At 38.4% G+C, this 9,876-nt stretch overlaps 1 protein-coding gene and 1 non-coding gene across 2 annotated transcripts in view; one reads left to right on the forward strand and one right to left on the reverse strand.

The window, feature by feature from the left end:
• Positions 1-9,876, forward strand: part of CHRNB3 (cholinergic receptor nicotinic beta 3 subunit) — a 28,451-nt gene that overhangs the window by 17,841 nt on the left and 734 nt on the right. Inside the window, exons 4-5 of the mRNA XM_049771918.1 lie at positions 5,889-5,998; positions 6,218-7,100. Of these exons, the coding sequence (XP_049627875.1) occupies positions 5,889-5,998; positions 6,218-7,100 (993 nt within the window). The remainder of the gene's footprint in view (positions 1-5,888; positions 5,999-6,217; positions 7,101-9,876) is intronic.
• On the reverse strand, positions 8,313-8,419 carry LOC126008436 (U6 spliceosomal RNA). The gene has a single exon (XR_007495767.1). It is a non-coding gene; the product is annotated as a U6 spliceosomal RNA (small nuclear RNA).

The raw sequence follows: 9,876 nt of genomic DNA on the forward strand, positions 1-9,876 counted from the left end.
CCCTCTCAAAAAAAAAAAAAAAAAAAGAAGAAGCTCAACTCATATTTTATTTTTCAATTAACTCAAAAACTAAATTAAATCAAATGTAAAAGCTAGACTCTGAAATTACTAAAAAATGTTTTTATAATATTGGATTACATAAAATTTTCTTTCAACCCACTTGTGACAAACTTGGTAAAATTTAACTTTAAACAAATTTAAGTTTAGAATTTGTTTCAAGAATTATATTGGGGCCCGGAGAGATAGCACAGCGGCGTTTGCCTTGCAAGCAGCCGATCCAGGACCAAAGGTGGTTGGTTCGAATCCCGGTATCCCATATGGTCCCCCCGTGCCTGCCAGGAGCTATTTCTGAGCAGACAGCCAGGAGTAACCCCTGAGCACCGCCGGGTGTGGCCCAAAAACAAAAACAAATAAAGAAAAGAATTATATTGTTGATAAAACTTTTTTTTTTAATAAAAAGACTGGGATGCAGCTAAAGGAATAGCACAGTGGGTATGGTACTTGCTATGCATGTGCCCAACCTGGATTAAATTTCTGACATACTATAAAGTGATCCCTGAGCACAGAACAAGGAGTAAACTCTAGGCACTACTAACTATTCCTCCTCTTCCTCCTCCTTCTTCTTACCACCACCACTACCACCCCATCAAGGATTGGGGAAAATATTTACAAAATCAAATCCAAAATACTTAAAGAACTTTAAACAAAATAATAAAACACCTGTTTTTTGAAATAATTTTTTTTATTTTAAACACCATGGTTTACAGAGTTGCTCATAATAGTTATTTCTAGCATTCAATGTTCCAATACCAACTCACCACCACTATAACATTCCTTCCACCATAGTCTCCAGTTTCTATTATACCCAAGCTTGCCCCATTGCAGGTACAAATAACTTCCTTAATATTGCTTGTCAGGGAGCTGGTGATAGCACAGCAGGTAGAGCGTTTGCCTTGCACGGGGCCAACTCAGGACGTACCCTGGGGTTCAATTTACAGCATCCCATATAGTCTCCTGATCCTGCCAGGAGTGATTTTTGAGGGCAGAGGCAGAAATAACCCCTGAGTGCAGCTGGTGTGGCCCAAAAATAAAAAAAAAATATTGCTGCTACAACTAAATGGTAATGAGTGGTATTATCATGGGCAGGAGTGATAGTACAAAGGTAGGGCATTTGCCTTTCATGAAGCCAACATGGCTTCTGTTCCCCCACCCCCACCCTATAGTCCTCCAAGCCTGCCAGGAGTAATTTCTGAGTGCAGAGACAGGAGTAACCCCTGAGCACTGCCAAGTGTGGCATAAAAAAAGCCCCAACAACAACAATAATTATAATGGTAATAGAATTATCAAAGAAAAAAACTTAATTAAAAGAAAATTTGTGAAAATTGTCATATTTCGCAATGGGGCCATTATGTCAGTGTCTGAAGGTTTGCTCAGCTATTTATTGCTAGTAGTATTGTTATGGGTCTTGTTTGTTGAGCATATGTGGTTTTTAAGATAATTTCACATCTAATTAGGTGTGACTTCCTGGGAAGTCAGTATTACAATTATAGGGGTGTTCTGTAGCTGCATAAGTGTCTATAAGGCCCAGGACTTTGAGGATCTGTGGAACTTGACCAATGAGCTATATATGGCAGCAACAGTAGTAGCCCTCCCAATTGACCCCAATGTGCTAAGCTGTGAGACTGGTATATATGTATATATGTATATATATATAGACTGGCATATGTATCTATATGTATACATACATATATGTATATGTATGTATAGATTCCATGGCTCAGTTGGCTTCTCTTTCGAGAGTGAGATGAGTCTATGGCACTGGCTGAAGGGCAGACATGGAGATTGGTTCTGGATCGTGGATGTAGCTGCTGGGACTTTTGGAAGTACAGAGGCACTGGAAGAGTGTCTACCTTGGTTCCAAAGAGTCTTTAGAGATGTCAGCCACAAAGCCAGCATAATTAGAGTTTGGAGCACTTAGGGATCTCTCAGAGATTGATGAAAGAGTAGTGAAGCTGAGGCTATGGAGTGGAGGTAGTTATAGGTGTCTCACACCTGATTTTTTTTTTAAAAATTACTTATTTAAACACTATAGTTACAAGGTTGTTCATAATACAGTTGGATTTTTGTCATAGTTATGAAGTTGTCATGATTGAAGTTCAGTCATACAATGTACAGCATCCTTTACCAGTGCATATTTTCAGCCAAAAATGTCCTCAGTTTCCCTCCTACCCTCTTCTGTGCCCTTTACCCTGCTTGCTTGCCTCTGAGACATTCTCTCTTCTCTCTCTCCCGCCTCTCTCTCTAATTTTTTTAGAAACTGGGTTGCAAAATTGTTACTGAAAGGGAATCATGCATATCACTTTATCTCCCTTCAGAACCCAGTTTTTGTCCAAAGTCACATATACAAATGTACAAAATATTTGACTGTACTAAAGAAATAATAACCATATAACAAATATGGTTATTAAAAATATCTCATCACTAGGAAAATACATACTTTTAAAAGTAAGTTATATTACAGTAAAAAATTTAAATATGAAAATACTAAGTGATAGACCCCTCATGCCCTCCTAGTATAAATGATACAGTCACTTTGGAAAAATGGTTTACTAGTTTCATTGAAAGTCAGATACCAAGGCTAGAGAGATAGTATAGCATAGCAGGTAAAGGGCTTGCCTTGCACACTGCCAACCTGGGTTAGATCTCTGGAATTCCCCAAGCCCTACAAAGAGTGCTCTCTGACCTAATGCCAGGAGTAATCCCTGAACATCCATGGATGTGGCCCCAAAACAAAACAAAAATATGTCAGACACATCTTTATAAATGATTCATTATTCAACTCACCAGTCCTAAAGGATTACCCATATTTACCTAGACGCAAAGCACTGAACATTTACATAATCACTAAAAACTGAAAATAATTCAAGTATCCTCCCTTGTAAATATGGATATTAATAGAAGAGTGCAATACATTGTGGTAAGTAAAAGAAGTCAGGATCAAAAACTACACATGGTATGATTCTATTTATACGGCATTCTAGAAGATGTAAAATTTGGAGAATCACAAATAGATCAGTAGTTTCTAAGATTAGTAATAGGAGAGTGATTGATTACAAAGAACAATCTGAGGGGAAAAATTGGGAGGCAGCAGCTATTTTTGTATTCATGGTTCATATAGAACTGAGCACAAGAGTGGATTTCATTTTAAGTAAACATTTTTATTTTAATAAAGCAAAGCTAAATGGGGGGACCTGGAGTGATAGTACAATGATTAGGGAGCTTGCCTTATATACGACCAATCTAGGTTCATTGCAGGGCATCCTATATATTCCCCCTTTGTGGTCCCCCAAGCCCTGCCAGGAGTAATTCCTAAGCACAGAGCCCTGAACACAGCTGGATATGGTCCAAAGCAAACAAACAAACAAACATAAAATGCTATTCTGAGTTCCCTTCAGCCTTTATGAGATTTAGATCTGCTGATGATTTTTAAATTCTCCTTATAGAAGACAATTTATTCATAAAAAGATAATTACATTTGGAGAGAGGAGGGTGGAAAGTCAATGAGTACTAAGTAAACATAGTAAATATTTTTAGCTTTGATTCAAACTAACACTTTTATATTCACGATTTTCCTAAAATAGTACTGCAATGTCTTATGTTTAAGAGCCTAGTTTTTAAACAACGTGTATCTTTTAAAAAATGGTTTTCAAGAACAAGGCTCACAAATATTATCTAAAATGGACAATGTCTTATCTGAAATGAACAATGCTTTACTGGAGTTAATAGTTCTATTATTTGTCAGGTATCATACATATTTTAATATTTTAACATCAGGTGGAATCATCCATCTGCAAACTCCTGATTTTTTTTAATGACAAAATTGTTGTCTCACTGGGCTCCAGGAAGAAGCACAGTGGAAACCATCTTCTAACTTTCCTAGCCATTTAGCATTATCTGATACCATTATTCAACACACAAGGGACAGTGGAATAGAGGAATTTAATTTTCAGGTCAAATTCATGGGATATTGGATCCAAGATCATTTTAATCCACTTCTGCTATAATTTGTCAGTCATATATTATCCTCTTGATGAGATGATTAGTCACTCAATTACTGGTCAGGTTTGTTCATTGGGTCCAGCTATCCTTGTGAAACATGCTAAATGATTTCATTCTATTAGGAGAAAAAATACGTAAGCATCTGGAAGCTAATCATATTAGTAATAGTAATATCATTTGAGACCAACTGGCTCCTCACAAAGTAAATTCAGATGAGAAACTAAGAGAAAATTAGCTAAATATTTTTTACTGGATAGTTTTGTTATCAAGAGTAGTCAAAATGCTAAGTGCTTCGCATACAAGATAAATCTTTGTCTAAGACTCCTGAGTGATGTTCAAAATAGTTTGGGTTAGAGATATAATTCAAAAGACCGGAGTGCATGATTTCCATGCAGGAGCACTATGTTCAATCACCAGCACCCCAAGAACCCCAAGCTCCTGCCCTCTTCCCCCCTTGCCAAACAAATGCAGAAAGTAAAAAGTTTTGTTTTGTGCTTTCATTTAAGTTTTGTTTGTCTTTGGGCCACACCCAGTAGCACTCGCGGGTTATTCCTGGCTCTATGCTCAGGAATCACTCCTGGCAGACACAGGAGACCATATGGGATTCCAGGGATCAAATCAGGATTGGTCGCATGCGAAGCAAATGCCCTACCTGCTGTGCTCTGGCCTCCACATGTGCTTTTATTTTTTGAGTTCTATTCAAAGTTTACTCCTGGTTCTTTACTCAGAGGTCATTGATAGTAGGGATCAGGAACCATCTGTGGGACTATAGACTTGATCGTTCATATGCAAGGTGGAATCTTAACTTCCACCTAAACTTCCTTACTATGTCTCTGACTCTGCAAAAACGGTTTTTATTCATGAAATTTAATTCACTAGGCCAACTAGTGATTCCTGAGTTAGAAGAGTGTCTATAGGGCTGGCATTGTAGGTCATCCAAAGAGCAGTAGAGCAGTTGCCCTGCATGTGATGGAAATAAGCCCTTGGTTTCCAGTTTAGAGAAAGCGAGAGACAGAGGAGAGGAATGGAGAGGAAGTAAGGGGAGAGAAAGGATGACAGAGGAGGGGGAGAAGCGAGGGAAGCACATGGAATAAACAGACCCCAAATCAGTGGCATTAATTTCTTTTTTTTTGGGGGGGGGTCACACCCGTTTGATGCTCAGGGTTTACTCCTGGCTAAGCGCTCAGAAATTGCCCCTGGCTTGGGGGGACCATATGGGACGCCAGGGGATTGAACCGCGGTCCTTCCTTGGCTAGCACTTGCAAGGCAGACACCTTACCTCTAGCGCCACCTCTCCAGCCCCGGCATTTATTTCTTTATTGTGAGAAGATATGCCAATTTTGAGAAACCCAGTCAGGTCAAGTGGATGGGTCTAAGCAAGCTGGGAGGCCAGCATGACTCAGGCTGTATTCTACCAAGCTCATGCACAGGTCATGAGATATAAAACAGATGAATTTTTAAAATAAAAGGGCATGAGAGAATGTAGGGTTCCAGAGTAGAAGGACGAGCCCACACAACTGGAATAAAGTTTTTAACACTTTAATCCGTCTGCCAACAAGAATCCCCAGCCTGACCAGCCTGGGGTCAGGTCCCAACAAGATAATATAGGGCTATGATGCTTGCCTTGCATACTCCAACCCATATTTGATCCCTGGAACCACATGTAGTTGTACAAGCTGAGCACAGAGAGCAAAGTCCTGAGCACCACTGGGTATGTCCCCAAAACAAACAAACATAAAAACCAAAAACAAAAAATAAACCCTGCCCTGGGGCGTAGTAACTTAACATAAACTTTATTATTCTAATATATGTATGCTAATTTGATGCAGGAATGGACAGACCACAAATTACGTTGGAATCCTGATGAATATGGTGGCATTCATTCCATTAAAGTTCCATCAGAATCTCTCTGGCTTCCTGACATAGTTCTCTTTGAAAAGTAAGTATCACAAAAGAAAGTGAGTGGTTGGAGTAGGACCTGAAAATCAATTTTTTAGCATAGTGCAGCAGGAAAGCAATGCAATACTTTTGTAAATAAATAGCAAAGTAGCGTGTACTCCCTTACACACACACACACACACACACACACACACACACACCCTTATATTCAGTAATTGTACCATTACTCATTCTTGAATGATTAACTTTTTTACTGCAGTGCTGATGGCCGTTTTGAAGGTTCCCTCATGACCAAAGTGATCGTGAAATCCAATGGAACCGTCGTTTGGAACCCTCCCGCCAGTTATAAAAGTTCCTGCACTATGGATGTCACGTTTTTTCCGTTTGATCGGCAAAATTGCTCCATGAAATTTGGGTCCTGGACCTATGATGGTACTCTGGTTGAGCTCATTTTGATCAATGAAAATGTTGACAGAAAAGACTTCTTTGATAACGGAGAATGGGAAATACTAAATGCAAAAGGGATGAAAGGAAATCGCAGAGATGGACTATATTGGTATCCATTCATCACTTACTCCTTTGTCCTGAGACGTCTGCCTCTCTTCTACACCCTTTTCCTCATAATCCCCTGCTTGGGGCTGTCTTTTCTCACAGTCCTGGTCTTCTATTTGCCATCAGACGAAGGGGAGAAACTCTCCTTGTCCACCTCTGTTTTGGTTTCCCTGACAGTTTTTCTTTTAGTCATTGAAGAAATAATCCCATCTTCTTCCAAGGTCATTCCTCTCATTGGAGAATATCTCTTATTCATTATGATTTTCGTTACCCTGTCGATCATTGTGACCGTTTTCGTGATCAATGTTCACCACAGATCTTCTTCGACTTACCATCCCATGGCCCCCTGGGTCAAGAGGCTATTTCTGCAAAAACTTCCAAAATTACTCTGTATGAAGGACCGCACGGATCACTCCTCTTTCCAGGATGAAGATGAGAGTAAACCAGTTGTGAAAGGGAAAGTCCTGGGTAAAAAGAAGCAAAAGCAAATGAGTGAGGGAGAAAAAGTTCTGGTTGCTTTCCTGGAAAAAGCTGCTGATTCCATTAGATACATTTCTCAACATGTGAAGAAAGAGCATTTTATCAGCCAGGTGAGTGAGCTGATCTTCATAATGATGCTGCCACTGGAGTGAAAGACTAATATTTGACCTCAATTTACAACAAAAGCTATCATAATATTTTTTCACTATTTTTATTGAGGTACTTGAATTTACAATATTATCACTCAGACTTTTCATGGATACATCATTCCAAGGACACACCCTCCACACCAGAGCATCCTCCACCATTGCTGTTAATATTACATTATATTAGACTAGAACTTCAGATATCTGTGCTCTCCCTTGTGTGCAGCCAACCTGGGTCTGACCCTAGTTCGATTCCTGGTATCCCATATGGCCCCCTGAGCCTGCCAGGAGTGATTTCTGAGTGCAGAGCCAGGAGTAACCCTTGAGTGCTGCCAGATATGACCCCCCCCCTTAAAAAAAGAATATGATTTTTGGGGCCAGAGAGATAACACAGAGGTAGGGTGTTTGCCTTGCACATGACTGACCCCAGGTTCAATCCATGGCACCCCATATGGTCCCCAGAGTAAAAAACAAAAGTGATTTTTAAATTAATATAAAAATAGTGTGACCTCAAATAATTTGTGGCCACAAGGAAATTTGAGAAGGAAATTTATCTTTCAAATTAAAAAATATGGGTTGATTGCCAATTTTCAGATTAAAAATATTCTAATTTTATTTACATGTAATTTATTTATATTTAATCATCTGCATGTCTAGATACAAAGTACAAGTTGTTTAAATTATATTAGAACTTCAGATATCTGTGATCTCCCTTGAAGGAGATTGTAAGGAATGAATAACATATAATATAAAACAGACACTTGCATAATGTATCATGTAATAAGTAAGTAGTAACTATTCAGTAAATGTCAGTTCTCATTACTTCAGCTTCTATTCTTCCTCTAAATAGTCTTTCCTAGATGGAATTAAAGTAATTTTGACACAAAACATTTAGAGTTTAAAAACTGGTTTATTGCTTTAAAAAGTTCTGTATCAATTTAGAGGGTTATAAATTTTATATAACTTGTATATAATTTTAAATATTAGCCCATTTATTTATTTGGTTTTTGGGTCATGCCCAGCAGTGCTCAGGGGTTACTCCTGGTTCTGTGCTCAGAAATCGCTCCTGGCAGGCACGGGAGACACTATGGGGTGCTGGGATTCAAATCACCATCCTTCTGGATGTAAGGCAAACACCCTACCTCCATGCTATCTCTCCAGCCCTCATTTATTTTTTTAAATATGGAATGCTTCATGAGTTTGTATGTCATCCTTGTGCAGGGGGCATGCTAATCTTCTCTGTATTATTCCAATTTTAGTATATGTGCTGCCAAAGTGAGCACAATATTTAAAATCAGTGAAGATTAGTGTCTGATCATATAAGCAAATTCATGAAAGGATAGTGGTTTAGATCTATCCCTTTACATTATATCTTATCTAGTATACACTACTTAGCTTACAATGTCCTCTCGTACAGTGTCATTTTCTTTGTCCTCTAAAATATATTTTTTAAGGAAAGATATTTATTTTTTAATTTTATATTTTTTAATTTTTATTGAAACCAATGTGAACAACAAGTCTTTCACAGTTGTATTTTAGGTACATATTGACAGCGAATTAGTGCCATTTCCACCACTAGACCTGACATCCTTCCAACATAGTTCCCAGCATGTATCTCATACCTCCACTCTTAGCCACCAGTGTAACAAGTCCATTTTGTGTTTAGCTTGTAATACTTTGGGTCTTTTAATTCTATTGTCATTGATTTTGGTTTGGGTATTTAGGTCTGACCATAACTAAAAATATTTTTAAAGCTCTAAAAAACCATATTGTTCCTTTTGAAAAAAAAAAACAGTCAAATTATTCTTTTTAGTTTGTGTTTTGGGTCATACCCAGTGGTGCTCAGGAGTTATTCCTGGCTCTGTGCTCACTCCTGGTGGTGCTTTGGGGAACATATGAGATGCTGGGGATCGAACCTGGGCCAGCCACATGAAGGCAAACGCCCAACCCACTGTACTATCACTCTGGCTCCATATTCAAGTTATTCTTAAGGGACTTTTACTTTGCTATAAAAAAAATTTTTTTTTGTTTTTCAGGCCACACCCATTTGATGCTCAGGGGTTACTCTTGGCTAAGCGCTCAGAAACTGCCCCTGGCTTGGGGGGACCATATGGGATGCGGGGGGATCGAACCACGGTCCTTCCTTGGCTAGCTTTTGCAAGATACCTTACCTCTAGTGCCACCTCACCAGCCCCACTATAAAATCTTTTTAAACTAATATAATTTAAATAACTTTTAAAAGTGACATGTGTAGATTTTAAAAATACAAAAATCATAAATTTGATTAAAATCATCAATAATCTCACTACCTACAGTTGATACATTAAGTATTTTTCTCTATCTTCTTTGTATACCTTCATCCTTCAGATTTTACTTCTAAAAACCTATGTTTAGAAATATCCACACCTATGTCACTTCTAGAATTTGACCTTTTATTCTATCTATTTCATCATTACAAAATCTAGAATAGAAATAGGATGCTTATTTTCTCTGAAAATAAAAAAGATGGACCCTAAATTTAGAGACTTCCCCACTATGAATTCTGGAGTGTGCTCCTGTTCTGACCATGCCCTTACAAGATTCTGTCCATCCTGTCACAGGGTCCCTTCCTCCAGAGTAACTAAATTAGTCTGTTCTCTCCCTTCTGGGTTTTTGTCTTTTTCCTAATCTCCTTGCCTGTTGTCATTATTCCAAACCTGTGACAGAAAAATTACATGTGGAACAGAACAGAAGGCTTGTA

The sequence above is a fragment of the Suncus etruscus genome, chromosome 4 (genome assembly GCF_024139225.1).
Source record: "Suncus etruscus isolate mSunEtr1 chromosome 4, mSunEtr1.pri.cur, whole genome shotgun sequence".
Classification (NCBI taxonomy): Eukaryota; Metazoa; Chordata; class Mammalia; order Eulipotyphla; family Soricidae; genus Suncus; species Suncus etruscus.